This window comes from Halyomorpha halys, unplaced genomic scaffold (genome assembly GCF_000696795.3).
Source record: "Halyomorpha halys isolate HHAL.00 unplaced genomic scaffold, Hhal_1.1 Scaffold500.1, whole genome shotgun sequence".
Lineage (NCBI taxonomy): Eukaryota > Metazoa > Arthropoda > Insecta > Hemiptera > Pentatomidae > Halyomorpha > Halyomorpha halys.
In genome coordinates this window covers 789376-812153 of record NW_027111990.1, presented here as the reverse complement: position 1 = coordinate 812153, position 22778 = coordinate 789376, and the positions used below count along the sequence as shown (strand labels likewise).

Genomic DNA, 22778 nt, shown 5'->3' with positions numbered 1-22778 from the left:
AAAATTAACATCCCCTAAACACCAGTTTATTAAAATTAGTCAAATTACCTGCATCTAACTATTTAATTTATATATAAATAATTTTAATTGCAAGTAATCTAAACACTAATAGCATAGTTGATAAGTAAGTGATTTTGGTGTTTAGATTATTTGTAATCAAAAGTATTTATATTTAAATGAAATAGAGGCGTACATATGTTGATTTGACTATATGGGCGCAATAGCCTTCAAATTTTTAATCGTTGGATGCAAGCCTATGAATTTATAATTAAGATCGGCCAAGTTGGCTGAAACGTTAGACATTTGAAATATTATTGAAGATTGTTGAGACTTAATTGGAAAGAATTAATTTTATATATTAAATAAATCAAAACTTGTATCCTTTTTTGTCTCAACACTTTTTTATTTTTCACCAGTCCAACGTTTCGGCCATTTTAGCCATCCTCAAGGACATCTTCAATTATAATTTCTTCCTCACATTAAATTTAGAGTTTACTTTTGCAGGTCATTCATTAATTATAAGTTTAAAAAAATAGATTTTTAACTATAATAAAAAAGGAAAAATAAAAAAGTGTTGAGACAAAAAAGGATACAAGTTTTGATTTATTTAATAAATAATTACCTTGTCTCAAGAAATTGAAATAATATAATTGAATTGATTTTATTTAAATAATATTAATTTAACTTCGATACTACATCCTATCCTACAGTAACTTCAATTATCATATTTTCAAATATTCAAGAAATTAATTTTTTTTATTTAAACAATATAATTAAGGACTTAATTTATAAGAGTCTTATAATGTTACGTCTATTATTTTTTTAACCAGGTAAATTCATTGTTTGTATTTTCTATTCTTTAATTTTGATAGTATCCCGTTCATACTTGCGTATTAAAAAAAAAATTGTATATTATATGTTAAACTTAGTATCCTTTAGGACTGAATTCAGAATTTAACGAAAAAGTCCCGTACAAGAGTCCGATAAATAAAACCCAAACTCATGAAACATATGTCTGCAAATAATTTTGAAAAATTAGTTTCTACAACACAACACAGAAATGCATTTCTTGCGGTTCTAAAATTCTAGTAGTTAATTAAGTAATGAATCAGTTTACTTTTTCGGCTATGGTAACAGTGGTTCCTACTGAAAAAGCTATGAAATATCAAATTAAAAAACAATAAATTTTTCGTCTAATGGGTATCTTAACTTAATAATTTGTTTCAGCTGAAAACCCCTAATTATTTACTTAATTAACTAAATGAATTAAGAAATGCTTCTCTGTGCTAAGTGTGGTAGAAATAGTATAAATCAATACCCAGAGGGGGCAGTACGGGGCAGCTTCCTTCTCCTTCCTAGAGTTGAAAATTTTTTTTGAATTTAATAAAAAATTTTTTTTCAAGAAAATAATTCTAATAAATAATAAAGCACTAACTACTATAATTATATGTAATTTTCTTTAAATTTTGGTTTTATTCGTCGTTTCCGTGCTGAAATGTCACAACCTTATTGACTAAGGCTTCGCCTCCCCCTGAAATTTGATCCTGGGTATGCCCTTGGTAGAAATGGAACTCATTCGATGTCAAATTTAACGTTATATAATTTATTGTACTATCCACTTTTCGATAGGATTTATAGAAAAACAAAAAAAAAGAAAGATCTAACAGTTCGTAATTTGTTGCTTAGTCAAACCTATTATATCCTTAATTACCGTTTTACCACTGCCAGATATTCGTTTCTGTCTGAATTATGGTAAAAATTATTTTTTATAATTATTGCAGATGTATGTCTGATTTTAGGGGTATATTTTTATATACATGTAATAAAAGCTGGGTTCCTTCATATAAAAGTAGAAATAAATTGTGGGAAAATACAATAAATATAATAAAAACTGAAGACGAAGAAATTTTTATATCTAAGTCCAGGGAGTAGTTCTTTGCAGAGTAATCGTGTACTAAGTAATAACAGAAATCTGGACCATAAATAAATTGGCATTTTGAAAACTTAATAAATAAATAAATAAAATTTAAAATAAAGTAAATAAGGTTGGAGTAAGTTTTGAAAAAGTTCTCTATCCCAGAGAGAAAGATTTATTCGGCAATGCTGCCTAAATACATCTGGCTCCATATTTCACATCAGACCTCAATAGCTTAGGATTTAAACAGGATTTTAAAAAAGATATTTCAAAAAACCTCGGAGACGATGATAAAACAATAGAGATTAGTGTTTCAGTTTTTAAAATCAAAAGGTTTACTGACAAAAATATAGCATTGAACGGATAAAAATAAATAACAATGATAATAAAATAAATAAAATAATAAATCAATAATAAACAAATTTAAAAAAATAAATAAAATTAAATTAAACAAATATAACCACAATTAAATAAGGTATAAATGGCGTTGATGACCAATGATGTTTTGTGCCACTAAACAAAAACAGACAAATATCTGGCTGCTAAAACACACTGGATATTTATCAATCCATGATTGGATATACACTACCATATATTAACAAACATAAAAAAATTTTACTACTAAATAAATAATAGCCTGCCTCTTCCATACACCCTTCAAGACATCTTGTCCCCTCCAGAATTTATTTGAAAAATAAATTCCAAGAAACATAAAAAAGAAAAGAAAACTCATAATTAGTTTTTTTATTCGGATATCTTAAAATACTAATAACAATTAGTTTAATAAGTATCAATTGAGCTAAAAGTAATAATTTTGAATAAATTTAAATGTTAAACTTTTACACTTGGGAGGTAAATATCTTACATATATATCTCATCTCCGGTGAATTATGGAGGGCCATGCTTTTAAAACATTTTACTAACTACGCTAATGTACGTAGTCATATGGACTTTTTTAAAAATAATTTATTTATTGTTATTTACAACTGTATACACATATATACAACAAGTAAATTTGTTGTAGGTGACATAGTGACATGATACAAACATGTGGAGAATCTACCCACTGATAGAACTCCAATAACATTTCTAGAGGAGAAGATCTCGAGGTCATCTTCTTTTCAAACGCCTAGGAGGATTATTAGGTAATGAAGGAAAAGCCAGGTTAGAAACAAGTGGATTTGGGTGGTTGAGAAGTTTATCATGGAAGGAATGGTATCTGGTTCTGGCCAAATCGGCAACATATGGAACATTGAGGTCCTGATGGATGACTTCATTTGTGACAAAGTAAGGAGCATTAAGGATTTTACGATGGATTTTGGACTGTAAGGATTGGATTCGGGAGGAATTTGATAGTTTAGTGGAGCCCAAAGCTCAACTCCGTATGTCCAGATAGGCCTTATAATAGTCATGTAGATCAGTCTTTTGTAATGGATTGGCAATTTAGACCGTTTATCTAGTAAATGTTGTAATAGTCGGAATTGACGAGCAGTTTCTTGTCTTTTTAGTCTTTTATGAGGATTCCATGTCAGTCGTTTGTCGAGATGTAGTCCTAAGTAACGGATCTGTTCGCCAGGAATAAGTGGAGTATTATTAAAGGATACTGTAGGGCAAGAGGTCATGGGTTTACGACGAAGGGTAAATGTGATTTGGTGGGATATATTGGTATTAATTTTAATCCTCCAGTTGTCATAGGGACTAGAAACAAATTCTATTCGAGTAACAATTTACAATCTACAGACTTAATTTCAACCATTTTACATCTAAAAGATCACTTAGAGAAAAATTGAAAAAAAAAAAAAAAAAAAAAGAAGTCAAGAAAAAATGTTCATTATTATAGAGGAATTTAAAATGGGATAAAATGCAAGTACGACAAAATACACCCAATTTAATACAAAATAGAATAAATTTTACAGCAGTCTTCTGAAGTTTTTACATCGCTAGTTGTTCGAACCAAACTCCCAAAATGCAGTATAAAGCGTAATCCTAAATCCGCCCGTGCTTAGTCGTATTGGACTTCTATCATCCCCATTAAATTTTTTTTAGGAATTTTATTATATATTTCCCAAAATTATTTCCACTTTTATATGACGGAATCCAGTCTGTGTTTATAACAAAAAAACGATATAATCATTTGTTAGTAATAATATGCATAAGAAAATTTGAACAGATATTAATTATTGTTTGAAGAACAAAAATAAATCATTATAAAAAAAGAATTTCATTAAATTTATTAAAGTTATATTGATAATTTATATTTTATTTTATATTGTATAATTTTTCACCTGTTAGTGCGGGTAAATGTTTTTTTTTTTTAAATATTAATTTATTGCTATTTACAACCGTACATTATAATACATTTACTAAATCTGATCTAAGATAAATTGGAGTGTTAAAGGCGTGTAGAGAAACTACCCATTGGTAGCACTCTAATGACATTTTACATTAGCTGGTCTCGGGGATTTTACATTGGCTATCTTCTTTTCAGGTGCCTCGGGGAGCGGGTAAATGGTACATGGCAAATGGGTAAATGGTGAGGTAAACCTCATTTCAACTATAATAATGATGTTAATACTGGCATAGATAGAAGATAAATGGCAGTAGAATAAATTTAGATAATACCGATCAAAAATACTGCCTAGAACTAAGGAGGTAACTGAATGTATTACGGTCTGTGAATATTGTTTTTTAACAATCTCGAAGAACAGTTCTTGTCATAAATCTGGTTCCATAAATCTTTTAGCCATAATCACATATAGAATAACCGATTCGTCCAAGACAGGCTATAACTAAACGGAAACAACCAAAGCGTACTTTTCTGTCACTCGAGGGTTCAGCTGAACTGCATAACTAAAGCTTTTGCATATAATCCAGCAAATAGTACTAAACGTTTTTCTTAATTGAATTATTATTGAAAACTGTATGGATGGTATTTAAATCTGTAGTGTCTGATTTTATGAAAGTTAGTGGAATAATTTGTTTAGTTGGGTGGGAAATTTCGAATTTTTATTTTAGGTTGATTTCTTACCATACCTTGATAAGATGATATTATTTTTGACCATTTTTATGACTGTGTGCACAGGAAAATTAAAATCATTTAATTTTATGTATGAATTCAAGAATTTTGGAAGAAGAAAAATTTTCATTCCAATTATTTATAATCCATATCTTAAGATATGTGAATCCCACCTGAGCTTCACGTGTTACATCAGATACGGGAATTCCAGGTAGTGCAATTTCGATTTTGGAGAGATTCACATGATCGGTCCTAACATGTCGCTTCTCTGCTTGAGTATTGGTACATCAAGTAGTTTTTATTTTTAAATAGAAGAGTTCAAAAGATATCCCCGGAGATAATTATTTCTTTCTCTGATGTGGTATCTGATAAAGACCGTCCTAAAGCCGGTAGGGTAGTCAGAAAGTAACCAAAGTCTACGGTACAATCTACATATTTTTAATATCATTTTGGATTGATTTTCAAGCTATTTAAGTTACTAATGGTTCTGTAATCAAAAACCATAAATGAGAAAAAACAACTTGTTTCACCATGTTACTGAGTTATTGTTGGTTTAGTCTATCAAATAATCATTTAGAAATGTGTATCATTAAGGAGAAAACATACACAAGGTCACATGAGTACATAACAAAACATATGAGTGTAATTAAAAAAAAATTTAAATTACACGATTTAAATTTATAAAACTGTTAATTATGTAAGTTATAGGCCTTAAAATGGGAAAGCGTTGATACGGTAAACAAATTAACCATCTCAAAAAAACATATTTTTTTTCGAAAAAGCAGCTGTAACATCTCAAGCATATACCTGCCTTAAATATGTAATATCAGTTTCGTAAAACTTCATTTTTGGGCTGAGCTACGAAGCACGAAAGTATGTATTGCAGGGTTATTGCTGCTTTAGGAACGCAGACTTTGTTCCTCAGAAGATAACATGCATTGACGTTAAGAGTTTCGGGATGCTGAGTGTGAACTCTAGTTAGTACAAGAGCAGGGGAGAAAAAAAGGCAGTTATCTCACCCCAATAATTTAATTACTTTAATGAAAACTATGTATAATTACTAGTCTAAATTGATGAGTCTATCAAGTATAAAAATCAAAAATTTTGTCTGAACAACTAGAAATTAACCATTTCTGAATTTGTTTTATCAAATATCATAAATAATACTAATCCTACGAAGCCTTAATTTATTTTGTAGTACATTTAGCTAGCTTTAATTTGAGTTCTGATTGATATCTATACGTCTTATGGTTCCTGAGATATTGATTTCTCAAAATAAAGTCAGTATCTACTGATTTTTCAGTACATTGTTTATTAAATGTTGATTTTTAAAAAGCTTTATCTCGGGGACTATTGAACGTAAATAGCTCTATTAGAGCTCATATTTTAGCAAATTTATTCTACTTTAAATGATGTTTTCTTAGATTTTCCATTGATGTTAGTAGTTTTAAAGATATAGTGCTTCGAATGGAAAATTAATTTTTTTAACAGTTTGAAACAGCCGTCATTTTTTATTTCCCCACTTATACTTGGCAGACTCATCAATTTTTAATATTATATTATACATTGATTTCATTAAAGTAATCTGAAATAGGGATGAAACAACCGCCTTTTTTTCTTCCCGGCTCTTGTACTGACTAGAATGCCACACTCAGCATCACGACACTCTTAACGTCACTGCATGTTATTTCCCGAGGAACAAATTAAACTAACTCTACGTTACTAAAGCAACAATAATCCTGTAACACATAATTATTCAAACCAGCAATACCATTAATATGTGTAATATCCGAATTATTAAATTGTAATAGTTATTCAATTCAGAATGTAGTTTATTATGCAAGAAGGTTTCCGCTGTGAGGTACTGTTTTGGAAATGTAGGCAAAAAAAACTTGAATTGTGTGGTTTTGAGGCTGCCATGAGTTCATATTTATTAAAATTCTGCTTTTTAAAATTATTGTACTGATATACAAATTAAAAAAAATAATGAAAGCTACTATCCAATCTTTGGCATCTAACAAATCCAAAACTGACTAGCCAATTAATTAGGTTTTATCATTATATTTTATAATTTTAAGATGTAGGCTACACTAAAACATAGCTTTAAAATAAATTCACTGTTATCAGAGGTTTAAAAAATAAATTTATTCTCATTTTCAGTTTGTACCTCTAAAATGAGGGCGTAAAAGAAACGACCGCCATGAGCACACGAAGACCTTGATACGCCACTGAGTATTGTGTGCTGTTACTTAACGTTGCCTAATTGAAATGTTCATTTGATAGTAATTAAATTATACAAACAAATATTTACCTTCACTTTGTATTCTAAAATTAAATCTCTACTTAAATCCTACATCGAAAATGAAATAAAAATTATAATTTTTACGGCAACGTATGCTCCAGATACGTAGTACTCTTATGGAAATATTGCGCTGTGGATATTATATCTGATAACAATAATGTCAGTTGCAATCTCATTCCGAGGACAGAGGAAATGTAGATAACATTTCCTCTACAGTACAGCAAGCTCACAACTCATTTCATATTTTATAACTGCGACAAATAGATTACTTCATTTAAAAACACCTTCACCGCATCATGTCATATAACCGTTAACCATGTGTAGGGTCTTGGGTTTAATACTAATGTCATCAAATGAATAATCTGGGACCAAAAGGCTTTTAAAAACAATGTTATCAATTCGATCCCAGGTGTGTAATGAATTAAATATTTTAATAGAACACATAAATTGAATTACAAAATTATGTGCGGTGCACGCATCAGACAACTTCACGACTCATTCCCTGGAAGGCGAAAATTTCAAACAATAAATTTTTATTTTTCTGTTGCTGTAAAAATTTATATTATATTTTTTTTAACAAAACCGTGTACACGCGATTGCAATCCGGAGAGATCGGGCACGCTCGGCTGTCTCCGATTTTCCCGTCTTTAACTGCTCCTTTTCTCCTTTAGTTAATCATTTTTTTATTTACAGTTAACAATGCAAAATAACTAATTCTTTCAAATAAACAGAATTAAAAATTTAAATATATTATTTCAATTTCTTGTTACAGGTAATTATTTATTAAATAAATCTAAAATTGTATCCTTATTAGTCTCAACACTTTTTATTTCAACAGTCAAACGTTTCGGCCATCCTCAAGGACAATCTTCAATTATAAATTCTTCCTCACATTAAAATTTAAAATTTGTTTTGCAGGCTATTCTGCCCTGGTCATTAATTATAAGTAAAAAACCTATTTTTTATTTAAATTTATAAATATCTAAATCTTCTTATTTTAAAATTATCTACCAAATCACTACTATATACACAAACTAAAGTTCGATTGTCCTTGAAGATGGCCGAAATGGCCGAAACGTTAGACTATTGAAATAAAAAGTGTTGAGACTAATAAGGGTACAATTTTTGATTTATTTAAGAAAGAATTAAAAATATTTTAGAGGAAGATTTTTGGAGTATTGAAGCTCTGTTAACTTATATCATACACTACATCATAAGACCTACCTGATGAAAAATATCATTTAGTTTTTACATAGATATACCGAGTTTAATCAAAATCAAGAAATTAATCTAGGGATACACCAGCCCTAAATATGTAAATTCAGTTTCGTACGAATTTTCGTTTTGCAACAAGTCTGCTCACATAAGCAGTTTAATTCCGTCAAAAATTCGAATTCAAAATTTGAGCTATTTGAACTCGAATCGTAAGTAATGATTATTTAATGATATATAAAACTGATTTTCTCAAAAATGGCTTTTGATTTTATTGATTAAATTTCTTATATCAGTCTACGGTTATATATATAATATAAGCTAGGTCTTATATTCATTTAAATAGTCTGACAGGACTTAAATTCCAAATTATTAATAACCTTTGATTTTATTTATTTGAAAAAATAACCAAATCTTATTGCTAGAAGTAAAATATAAAATATGAAAGATTTTTATAATTCCTAATGGGGCAAATAAATGTTTTCTTTTTTCTATGGTTGTTGGACAATATTCAAGATTTTATTTTCCCTTATTACATATTCCATAAGTCCTCCGACACTATAAGATTTAGGGGCTGACATAATATAATAAGCAAATATTTTTATTTTAAAAAACAGTATTATATAATTTCTATGACAATAGTGCGCCCAGACTTGCTGTATGGTTGTGAGACTTGGACTACCTCTCGGGCTTGTGAACAGGAACTCCTAGTCTTTGAAAAAAGAATACTTATACGTTTATATGGTGGTCTTCTCATCGGAGGAGAGTGGAAAAGGAGGAAAAACCAAGAGCTGTACACTATGTTTAAGGAGCCCGATATAGTTCGAGTGTTGAAAATTGCAAGACTGAGATGGACAGGACACGTCGTTTGGATGGCCAGTGAGGATCCACCAAGACAATTACTGATGGAGCCACTCCATGGTACCAGGAGAACAGGAAGACCAAAGCTGCGATGGGCTGATGGTGTCTCAGCTGATACAACAAATACTGGGGCTTCGGAATTGGATGGCGGCTGCAAGGAACCGAGTCAGTTGGCGGAAGCTGCTGTAGAGCCACACTAGTAGTATATATACACTAGTAGTATTATATAATTTTTTTGCTATTACTTACAAAGACGTTAAACATCTTCTCCTCGAACCATAATTAAAAGTTCTACAAGCATCATTTAAACCTGACAGTTGTCGTCATGGCTATAAAAAGTATCACTGTGTAAATTGGCTTGACTTTTTTGACACGTACTATCAACAATCACAACGGGCCTAGCGCGATAGTACTGTCATGACACCAAATGGAGTCATGACGGCAATTATCAAACAGTTTACTCCAAGGTAATGGCCAGGAGGTCATTAAACACATCTTTTATCTTTATTTTTGTCTGTTTGGAAAAATAAACACTAAACTAAAATTTATTTAAAGGCCAATTTTTATTTATATAAAGTTGTTAAATGTTTTTTATTGAGAAATCTTTTTAAATAAAAGTTATCCCTTGTTTTAATAATAAAAATGCTTTCATAACAGTTATCTGTTAACTTTAGAAATAAAAACTATGCAGTAACCGTTATTGCGAAATTTATTTTTAAAAAAATTAATAACGGTTTCCGACCCTGCTTCTAGTTTCACCAACCACTTCTGGTTTCCAACTAAGTGGTTACACGTGCAGTTGGCGCTTGGCCAAAAACATGGGGTTTGTAGACATTTGCTTTTTAATATCATTATTCTCGCCTTAATCTGCTTTATAATATATTATGACTCGCACTAACAGTTGTAGAAAAGTAGGCATTGCGATGTCTTCGAAATTGAAGCTTAATGCCATTTTAAAATATTGCGTTCTCAACATTATTACTTATTTTCAAGCACTTCATAAAGTGGAATTTTGTAAACGTGATCATATTTATGATTTTTTCACCGTCTTTCTAATAAAAATATTCCCAACCCTATGGGTATAGTATTTCTTTCTGTAAAAAAAAAAAAAAAGAAAAAAAAAAGAAGATTGTAAAAACCCTTGGAAAAGTAATTATAAGTAACAATACTTAAAATTTATAAGTATTGTTATTTCTTATTTTTTTAAAAGCCTATGAAGTATTTTTCAGAAATATTAAAATAATGGAAGCTGGAGAACTGGAGTCACCTTGAGCCTCGTCGCCCGGAACCAAGTGCCAATTTGCCCCCATGGTCCAATTATACAACCCTGACTCCGGGGCTTGGAGCACGTTGTCGCTCCTGCCCACTGACCAAGCCCTAGTGAACTTACCTCTTATACCGACTCAGATGATGATCTTTGAATTTGAACTTAAACTTTAGTGTTCTGTCGAACAAAATAATGGCTGAGAAATATCTTATTTTCTTTAAATCTAAATAGTCAATGTTGCTTTTTATTTAATTTGTATTCCCGTGTCTTTTAGTTAACGTCATATATATTACTTTAATATTTTTCTATTCTATAATAAATAAAATATATTTTAATTTTATTTTCTCCAAATTTAGTAAGTCTTCACAATGCTAATTTGTAATTAAACTCTTAATTTTTATTTAATTTTTTTAAATGGGGTTAGAAAAATTGGTTCCTTAGCCAATCCTATTATATCAACTGGACCATATAACATAACATAAAACATAACAATGGAACAATATAAATATAATTTTTGGCCTCTGAGTTGAGGTTGTCACAAAGAGAATTGTCGATTATTTTTAACTGACTCATTGCTCTAAATAAGTAATCTACTAACCCACTAACCTGTACTCATTTGTATCGAACATAAGAACTTAAAAATAATATGACTTAAAAAAAAGTTAGTGAAATCCTTCCCGTTGATTCTTCATTTATCATTTCTTTGCTTCATGACAAAAGAATTTGTGTACCGTTTCAAAATTCAACCTATCGATTCGAAAGAATCCTAGAAGTAAAAACTAAATTATTTAGTAATCCTACAAAAGTATGGTGGAACAATAATTTAAATAGTAGTAAATTTTTTTTTTTAATAATTTATTTATTGATATTTACAACTGTATACATATATAAACATCAAGTAAATTTGCTGTAAGTGATATTGTGACATGATAAAAACATGTGGAGAATCTACCCATTGATAGAACCCAAAAAACATTTCTAAAGGAGAAGATCTCGAGGCCATCTTCTTTTCAGACGCCTAGGAGGATCATTAGGTAGTGAAGGAGAAGCCAGGTTAGAAACGAGTTGGTTTGGGTGGTTGGGAAGTTTATTATGGAAGGGTTGGTATCTGGTTCTGGCCAAATCGGCAACATAGTAGTAAAATTAAATTCCAATTAAAATCAAAGTATTGTTGATTTTTTTTTGTCCTTACTAGATATTTTATTTTGTACTATATCATTAGGGAAATAGGGAATACGGAAAAACCTTGAGCATTGATGCTAACCACATCGCCTCCTTGTATAACCGTAGGTGAAGGCCGAAACTTGGGAGAGGAAAGAGCGGGGTCCAAAGTGGATGCCCGGTGAATTTCGAAGGAAATTTTAATTTTTACCTTAAATAAAAAATGTATAAAGAACTGAATCGTCTTTTCCTGTGATACTGTATTTCATAAATTTGGTAACTTTTTTCGATTTTGTAAATGAAACATAAACGCACTTTCTAATGTTTTGGGTTTTAACATTATTTATTTTCCTTAAGTCACATATGTTTTTCATTTACAAAAAAATCTATTCACGTTTATGAAGAAACCTCAAAGAAAAGCCGGTTGATAAGGAGTTGCACGTTACATAAAACTGAAAAAATTACGTCTGAACAAGAATACACATACTGAAATTTTATATATCCCTTACAGGCGAGTTAAGGTCATGGAATATTAATTATTATGTTAAGGAATGGGAAACCCTTCTTCATCTGCATCTTTTGTCCAGTTATAAGAAATTGAATAAAGATGTTGATTATATTAAATTTCAATACAATAATGAGCCAATATACAAAGACAAATCTACCATGGAGCGAATATAATTGAATTTCGATGCCTTCTACTCACCAGGAGTCGCGCTTGTAACTACTAACGACCACACGTTCGTAATATTTATTAATAGTTTGGATGATTGCGACCATCGATTTTTAGTTTTATAGTCTTCCCCATTAGATTCTTCTCCATCCATTCTTGTCTTTAAAAAAAAAAAAATAAATGGTAAACCAAGCTTTCTGTTTATATAATTTAAGATAGGTTTGATATTTTAGTTTTTGTGGGTCTATCATCATGTTAGATCTCATGCTGTTGTGAGTCTGGAAAGAATATATACATGTTTTTGTTTTTTAAATATTTATTTATTGCTATTTACTACTGTACATTATAATACATTTAGTAAATCTGATCTAAGTTAAAATATACATATGTAAACATACTTTTTTCCTCGTATGAATTTTTCTGTTTTTATGCAAGGCTGTTCACTTATACCATTTATTTTTGTATTACACTGTACTGTCATTGAATTAATAAAAAAAAAATGTAATATGTGTCGATTCATAACTTATTTACAATTTTAATGTAATGTGTGACTTTTCATAAATTATCCTCAATAACTACATATCTAAAAACAAATAAATTTATATTAAAAAACGCAGACTGGTAGAAAGTCTGGAAAGATCTAAATCCTCGAATAAGAATTAAATCCGACATTTAATGATCCAATAGAAATCGACCACACTTTAATCAAATTATATCAAAGAGTCAGTATCGTCATTTGTCCCATAACACTCCGATCAACTTTAATGCACAAATAATTTACCTTTTCGATTAAAAGCACTAATAAAATATTCATCCGTGGACTTATTTATTGCTATTTACAACTGTACATTATAATACATTAAGTAAATTTGATGTCAGTTAATTATGGAGTGTTACAGGAGTGCAGAGAAACTACCCATTGGGAGCACTCTAAGTAATATAATTTGAAAAGAAGCTTCCATTGTACCAAAAATCTCAAGACCATACTAATTTATTACAAACTGAATATTTATACTAGAAATCATCTCAATAGTAGGAAAAATTAAAATTGTGCACATATTTTGACCTTCACTAAACAATATCAGTAAATTCATCCCTCAAAACATAAAAACAGCTATGCCAACCGGGATAAAGATAAAGCCTAATTAACTAGTTAAACATTTTCAAACAGACCACTCTATCACTTCATCGATGGGATTAAAAAAATCGTAACCCAGTAAAATTAGTAACTCTGATCGCGAATATTTAAAAATAACATCTTCAAATGACTTCCACAAAAGAAACTGAAAAATTATCAGAGAACTAAAATCAAAGAAAGATCCTGTTGAATATGGTATTTCATTGGTTACCAAAACGTTTAGTAAAAAAAATGATTATTTTAACAACAAAAAAATTGGCAACTACCACAAATCCTCTCTAAAATACTAAAAAACATGTTTTGCTTATGTTGTTCATATATATTAGTTTTTTATTTAGAGTTTTTCCTATAGTAATCATTCAATACATTGGAAAATTTATAAATGAAATACAATTTTATTTACATGCTACACAATATTGTTTGATTGCAAGGATGGGCCTCCGTAATCGTGTAAAATAATTTTAAAATAAATTATTTTGTAAACAATGGTTCCCAGCCCCCATACATCTAGAACCACTAGGCCAAAGATTGAACCATATGCGGTCCACCCCGATTCCAAAACTATTTGAGAATTAGAATTTTATTGAGCATTTGCATTAAAATCTTTCAGCAAACACCCAATGAGGAAAGATGTGATGACTAATGACGCTTTAGTAATAAATCCTCTAATAAGTGGTGCAAGGAACATCTAAAATCAACGGCAAAATATTGATTATTTTAATTAAAATGGATTTAGTGAATGACACAATTTCTTCCTTATTAAAATACAACAGTTTATTTCATATCATCAGCAACGTTTCGGGAGATTTCCCCCATCTTCAGGCTGCTAAAAAACAAATTCAACAAAACATATTATTTTAATTAAAATATCGATATCTAACATCCCTAATGGTAGAGGTGGCAACTTTGCCCCAGCATATATTAGTATTTTTGACTCATTACTTCAAGTCCAGTAAGTAATAAAACAATACATCGATACCATACTTGATTATCGGTAATCAATTACTACACATCACATGAAGTGACCAAAGGGCTCGAATTGACATAATGAAAATTATATTTTTAATTAAGAAAATAATTATTTTTTAAGAGAATATATAATATAATAGAAAAGGAAAAAGATATGAAAGAAACAAAACAAAGGATAATTTTAAAAAGTGGCGTCTTCAGGAACCAGAATCCCGAACCAATGATGAGTGCGCCGACCTGGACTTAGAATATTTTAAAATTATAAGGCGAATGGGATAAACTAATTTTATTCTGTTTATAAAACAACTTAATTAGAGATATATTGAATGAAATAGGAATTAAATATAATGTGATACACAACAGCATAGGGGAAGGGTACTCATGACGTAACTGCAGGCGCCAAATGTCTAGGCCAACACTGGATATAAATAAAGTAATTCTAGTCATGTTGACTCATCAGTTCGTCCAATTCTTTTAGAAATGCCAACACAAGATAGCATTCTCGTGTTCACCATGGTTTCTATTAATCTAAAAGTTTTTAAAGGCAGTATCTAACTCCTTTTAGTACAAAAGCCGGGAAGAAAAAAAGGTAGTTATCTCACCCCAATTTTTTATTACTTTAATGAAAACTATGTATTATTACTAGTCAAAATTGATGAGTCTGCCATGTATAGGTAGGAGAAATAAAAAATAGTGGCTGTTTCAAAACGTTAAAAAAAATTAATTTTTCACTCGTAGCTCTATATAATTAAAGCTAACAACACTAGAAAACCTAAGAGAAAATCGTATAAAGTAGAGTAAATTTGCTAAAATATGAGCTCTAATACAGCTATTTATGCTCAATAGTATACGAGATATGGCTTTTTAAAAAGCAACATTTCATGAAAAAATGTACAGAAAGATCAGTAGTAAGTTAATTTTTTTTGATATATCTAGTTCTCAAAAAACATTCGAGTACAAATGTCTATTAGCACTCAATTTAAACCTAATTTAATGTAATATTTAGTAGTTTATTTCGTTTATCTTCGTAGGAGTAGTAGTTTTCATATTTGCTAAAATAAATTGATTTATAGTATTTCGGACAATTAGTTTGATTTATGAAAAAATATATTTCAGGAACCATTTGACGTACAGATGTCTGCCAGCACTCAAATTAAAGCTAGTTAAATTTACTATATAATAGTTTATAACGTTTATCTTTGTAAGAACAGTAGTTTTTTTATGATATTTGACAAAAGAAATTCACAAAATGTTTATTTCTAGTTGTTCGGATAAAATGTTTGCTTTAAAAAAATTATTTCTGTGGAACCATAAGACGTACATATGTCTGCCAGTACTCAAAATGAAGGTAATTAAACTTACTATAAATTAGTTTTTGGCACGTATATTTTTAGGGGTAGTAGTTTTTATGATATTCGGATATGAATATAAATTTTGGACATGAAAATTTGTCCGAACAACTATAAATCAATTTATTTGTGCAAATATCATGAAAACTACTACTCCTACGAAGATAAACGAAATAAACTACTTTATATTCCATTAAACTGTTTTTAATTTGAGTACTAAAAGACATCTGTACGTCGAATGGTTTTTGAGTTATAGATTTCTCAAAATAAATTCACTGACTACTGATCTTTCAGTACATTTTTTTATGAAATGTTTCTCTTTAAAAAGCTATTTCTAGAATACCACTAAATGTAAATCGCTCTATTAACCTCATATTTTAGAAAATTTACTCTACCTTAAATGATATTCTCTTCTAGGTTTTCTGTTGTTGTTGGTAGTTTTTAAGACATAAACCTTCGAATGAAAAATTAATATTTTTTAAGGTTTTGAAATAGCCACCATTTTATATTCCCCTTACCTATGCTTGGCAGACTCATCAATTTCGATTAGTAATTATGCATAGTTTTCATTAAATTAATTAAAAATGGGTGTAAAATAATCGACTTTTTTCTTCTCTTGGACTCTTGTACTATTTGATCCATAAATTAAAAAGAATCCAGAAGGAACTGAAAATTACGATTGCTTCAAGAATAACTGAGTAGTTTATCATTGATGTCAATAGAAACTGACGCACCTAAATAAGTTAAGTTTTAAGAAGTAATTCTTGGTAGAACATTTTCTGTCAGAATTAATAACAGAAATTCCACCCTTAGACAAATCCATGCCGGTATTCCACAAGGTTCAGTCCTTTCTCCCATTTTGTTCAAATTCTACCTTCACGATATCATCCAGTCCACACACACCTCCATTGCTATGTTCGCTCACGATGCAGCAGTGTTCTCTCAACAAGATGACATAATAATGGCTAGAAACACTTTGTAAAGTCTCCCTAATGATCTAGAACAATATTTCACTAAATGGATTCTTGAACGTTGAAAAATGTAATTCAAAAGTTTTAGGTAAAAATGTGAAATGGAATCCTGCCAGTGAAACAGTAAGATGCCTTGGAATTCACCTCGATCGTCGCCTTACTTGGAACCACCATGTCAACATCAAACTAACTCAAACCTACGCAAGGTTAGCAATGCTATATCCGATCCTAAACAGAAATTCCAAATTAAGACCAGAAACGACTGTTATATTTACAAAAATTCAGGCCAAAATTAGAAAATGTACGGCTGTGAAGACTGGGGAGCGCCATCCTTCACGAAAAGAAAAAACTACAATCTTTTCAAAATAAAGTCCTAAGAATCGCAGTTAATGCTCCTTGGTTCATAAGAAATAGCCAATTGCATCGGGAATCACAAATGAAATCAATAGAGGATAACATCAAAAAACGGTTCATGAAGTTTCACTCCCAGTTGCCGACAGTTAAAGGAGCAGTGACCTTCAACCTGGAAAACCCAACCTCAACCCGAAGATGTCCAGGGTGCTGCAGGACATTCTGTTTTAAATTCTATATTTATTAATTTATTATTCACACTACCCCAATTTTACTTATTATTATTTATTTATTTATTTTTTTATTTTTTATTTTCTCGTCCTTTTTTCAAATTAACTTGTTTCTTTTTACCATTAGAGGGCAATTGTTTGTGTTTTAAAGTCTACAAATATCATAAATTTTTTTTATTAATTTTACTTTTCTCTTATATTAAGAAGCATTATTCTTATCTATTTATTTTATCTTTTTTTTTTAATTATAGTTAGGGGTGTCTTTTGTACGAGACTATACTCCCCATAATCAACTGTTTATATATATTATTTATATATATTCTTGATATTGCTAATCTAAAACCAAGAAAAGTACTTCATTTCAAAGTTAAAACTATTTTTTAACTGTTGTTAGTTTTTAAATTCTTAATAAATTAATGTTTTCTAACTAGCGTTTTGCTTATAAAGGAATGTTGTTAAAAAAAATTGTAGAGCCCCCTTCAAGTATGAGTATGTGCGTGGCTACGCGAGTGTCTTACTTAATCGTGAATGACTTGCACTTCACACAGTGCCAACTGTGCTTCCAAGTATGCTATGAGTGCATATCCTCAGATAATACTTGCTCAGAGATAAATGAAACGCAGAATCGTAATATTCACTCTTGAACATCAAATGATACAGAAAAATTTAATAGTTATACATTTCTTGTAGTATTTCCTTTAAGGATATTTATTATGATACGTTAAGACTCATTATGACATATTACTAAAATTATAATCAAATTATTTTATTTATTTTCGGACGAGCCCCTTCACAAGAAATATACAGATAACAAAAATTAGGCTTTAGTGTCTTGGAGTAGAAAGCGAAAAATCAACAAATAAAATACAAAATAATATAATAACATAAATAATGCTAAATTAAAATGTAACTCCCAATAATAAATTAAAAATTATCACAGAAAGTACAGAACATACATATACATTACAATAAAGGCTACAATAATAGAGAATAGAAGCAAAAAAAAAATAAATAAAAGAAAGTACATAAAATACGTAATATCAAATCAAAATGTAACGACTAATACTAAATTGAAAAAAGAAAATGATATTTCACAATAAAGAGCGAATAATGTTATCAGTCCGTATTAAGAAATTTTGAATGAATAACTAAACATCCATTTGCATTGCAATAAAGGCTGAAATAATAATCTAATATTAGAGAGTAGGGAGCAAAACATAAATAAATCAAACTGAAACTTCTAAAAAGTAAATAAAAAAATTATAATTGAGAGAACATAATGTCAAAAGCAAGAACATAATGTAAAAAATATTTACAAATCTCTAATGAATAAAATAATATCCATTTACTGTGCAAAAAAAATAGATCTGTTGAAAGATTAAAAAAAAAAAGTAACAAAATCTTCTATCCATTTACGAATTCGATTCGATGGATTTAAATGGATAGATAATGTACTATACTCCAAAACGTTTGCTAAATTTCGAAATGTTGTTTTTTTTTAAATGTCACTTCTGTTTCAAAATCTTAGCCTTGGCCAAGTTTCTACATACATGTTGACATTACTAATTGAAAAATCGAACTCAATAGAATTCGAAAACGGTATAATTTACTTCGGTAACATTATCAAAACCATTTAGTCGCTAAAGATTTTTATTTTCATCTATTAGTTTCGTTAACGATATGAGGGTAAAATATTGAAATATTCTATAAAGCAAAAAAAATTAAATTAAAAAAAAAAAAGCAATTGCATCCTTTTATCAATACACTAATGGTGGTATCGGGATCGAACCTTCGGGTTCGCTGAGCCTTTATTATTATACACAACAACTCATTTACTTAATTTCATAATTAATTGAAAATGAAAATGTTGCTGACTGATAATCGTGTAAACATAATACTGTAATCAAAACACACGAAACCTATTTAAAAATAATGGGACAAGAACCTTTCTAATAATAGTAAGATTAATAGGAAGATGGAAATAAAACGACAAAGGATTCCTTGTTGGCAAGACGAAATTAAATTTAATAATCAATTAAATATTGATTCAAATTTAATCGAATTTATCTTATGTCCATAATTCGAAGGGCCAGGATCTTTATATTTTTAATGTTGGCAAATAATCTAAAAAAAATATAATATCTAACAAAAAAATTGGGAGATTTATTAAAACGCAATACATCCATTAACATTTTTTAAAAAAACAAAACTTCATAAACGACACAATTTATGAAGCATACCACATACATCGTAAAGTAAAATATTAAATTTACAATTTATAATGAACATTATTCGTTTACACTGATGGTTATACAGGATGTAAAACTTTTTCAATTTTCTATATTCCAAGTTTTCAATTAACATTACATTTTTTTATTTTCCATTCATTATTTTCTAGAAAGAGATTAACAAAATATTGAATTATATTTAGATTAAATGAGCAAACATTTGTTTATTTTCTCAAACAGTCAATATATATTTATATTTTATATTTATACCCAAAAATCGCAAAATATTCAGTAAACCAATATCTGACCCTAATAATTGACTTTTTCCCCCCTCTCCGTGATTATTGATTAAATAAACCATTTGCAGTTTATTTAATGTGACATGAGTTACTACATTACAATTGCTTCTTCCTCTATTCAAAAAGACAATTATATTGAAGGTAAACAAGTGAACAGTCATTAAATACTCGAAATATCTGAACAAAAATAAAAAGTGTTAAGACTTAGTTAATTAAAGCAAGATTGATAAAAGATAAAATTAGAATATGACAAACAAAACCCTGTTGACAAATAGTATAACAAAACAAAACATAAACAACATCGTCCATAGTTGATTATTTCAGGAATTTTTTTAACTCCATATGTATTTAATAATAATGGAACGATCTCAGGTACTGACACTTTGGATTCTAATAATTAACCAAATCAAATCCTTTTTTAACATGTATCTACATGATCTACAAAAAAATTATACCTATCTCCAATAAAAAGGTTTTCATATACTTGGTCGCAGTCAACAGTAGATCTAGAGAAAGAATCGTATTCGGAACCGATGGTGTAGGGTTCCGCGCGTGTCTCCAACATCACATTCTTTATCATTTCGGCCTTCTCCTTGTCCTGCATACGCCTCGACATGGTTGCCACTACTGGACTTTAACACAGATAAGTGTATTTTTATCTCTGAAACCATGAAACAAGGGGGGAGTCACGATATTATTAGTTGGCTGAATCATAGCCAGCTCAGTCCTTAGAACCGCGTGTCAAAATGACTACGGGACGCCCTGATAACGCACAAGGACACACGAAAACAAAATTGTCTCGTTGAATGGAAGTGTAAATGGAATGGGAGAGAAAAGGTGGCGAAAGATATTGTTAAAAAATAAACTCATTTACATCAGACATTAGCGTATTCATTGATTAATATAAATACTATTTAACACACAATCTATTATGAATTATTCATCCCATGATATACATGTATGTTGTTTATATTGCAACGAGTCAGCGAAAAAAAAATACTAAATTCTCACCTCCTGCCAGTAGTTATCTTTGACAATGATCAGTTACTGGTTTGATAACGGATCATTTAACTGATTACGTATCAATCTGTTATCTTAGTATTTTTATAATCCCAGTAACACCTCACTTATAGTAGATAGAGAAATTTAAATAATTCACCACTCATTCAGATTGATGAATATTTGAGTGGTTCTATACCCATCAACTCGAATTGATGATATTGGTTGTTACTTAAAAATTTAAAAAAAAAATTAATGTTATGACGTACCCGTTATGAACATATGTTACAATTCAACTACAATGTATAATATTTTATTGAAAGTAGCTGCTGATTAGAAATAGTTCATAGCTATGTTGTCACAACAATAAAGTACATTCTTCATTTGTTTATTAGTACAATAACGATTTGATTAATTAGGCTAAAATAATCAATAAATAATAAATTCTGATTAAAGAATCATCACAACAGATGCTTTATTCCCCTTCTTTATTACGCCACCTTACCAAATTAATTAAATAAATAAAAAAATAACAATAAAAAAAATTACAACTCAGTATAAGTGAACAATTCTAACGCTTTTCTAATTACAGGCGTAAAACAATAGAATTATAACATTGCCATGACATTCTTTAAAAAATGACCTGTACTTGGTAGGCAAAAAGTCGTCAGAACAGACCTTTTATTTATGCTTCATCCACTACTCCATTACCTTCTACGACTTAATATTTTTCTAAAATCCTCTGCTTTCCAACAATAAATACTTAGAGTATATTGATACTCTTATTTCCGGAAATGTGTTTTCGACCTGGAAAAAAAATTTCTCCTTAATTTAACTATCAAATCCTTCCATAATTTATACTTATCTATTGATTACTATTAATAACTCTGTGAGATGATTAATTATTTCAAACAAACAAAATTTAAAGTACTTATGAGGGATCCAAATTGAAATTCCAATGAGGATACGAACTAACTGATATTAAAGAGCATTTATTTTTACTTTGATATACCGAGTTTATTCAAAATTGCTACAGCCGTTTTTGAGAAATTCGATAAAAAAAAATCGATTCTATAAAGTAGCACTTCCAGTGAGTTGATTTTATCGAATATGTTGCTGTCACATTCCAGGCCTTAAATATGTGATTTTAGTTTTATACGACTTTTGATTTCTGAGCTAGGCTGTTCACACACGCCTCCCTCCACAAACATATATAAATAATAGTTTTCCAAGTAACTCAAAAATCATACACCTCATAGATGATTATAGTCTCTAAATTGAAAGATAATTTCATTCTACAATACAAACCTAAAATTTCCTCGAAAATGCCCATGATGCTGAAATTATTAATGGTTGTTATTTGGTTTATATATACAGTTTTTCGAAAAATTAAAAACTTGACATCTCCTAGAACAGTATAGCCACTCATTTAAAAAATAATTTATTTATTCACAAAACAAATATCTAAATCGGACCAGTGCTATAGTCGTTTCCCTCAGACATGATACTTAGAGGCTTATACATCCAATTATCTGCTGTACCTGGTAAAAAATTAATCACCAATTGTTTAGTTTTTTTAATTCTAACGAAAATTAGTCCCAAAGCGACCAAAACGTCTCATTTCCCAAAATTAAAATACGCTAATAATTCAAATTAATTTGATTTTATTAACTTCAAACTCCATTCATACTATCATTATTAATAAAAAAAAATTGTTTTAAACAGTTGTGTAATGCAGAAGGGAAATAAATTATCCGTTGTGATGATTCATTAATTATATACAATGTTTTAAACTGATCAATTGAATAATTATTGTACTAACAAATAAATAAAGAAT

General features: G+C 29.4%; 1 protein-coding gene across 1 annotated transcript in view; it reads right to left on the bottom strand.

Moving 5' to 3' along the window:
- The window catches only part of LOC106683637 (dual specificity protein phosphatase 3), a 31447-nt gene extending 10799 nt beyond the window's left edge, over window positions 1–20648 (bottom strand). Inside the window, exon 1 of the mRNA XM_014425241.3 lies at window positions 20398–20648. Coding sequence (XP_014280727.1) covers window positions 20398–20558 — 161 coding nt within the window. The 5' untranslated portion in view covers window positions 20559–20648. The remainder of the gene's footprint in view (window positions 1–20397) is intronic.
- Window positions 20649–22778: the final 2130 nt, after the last annotated feature.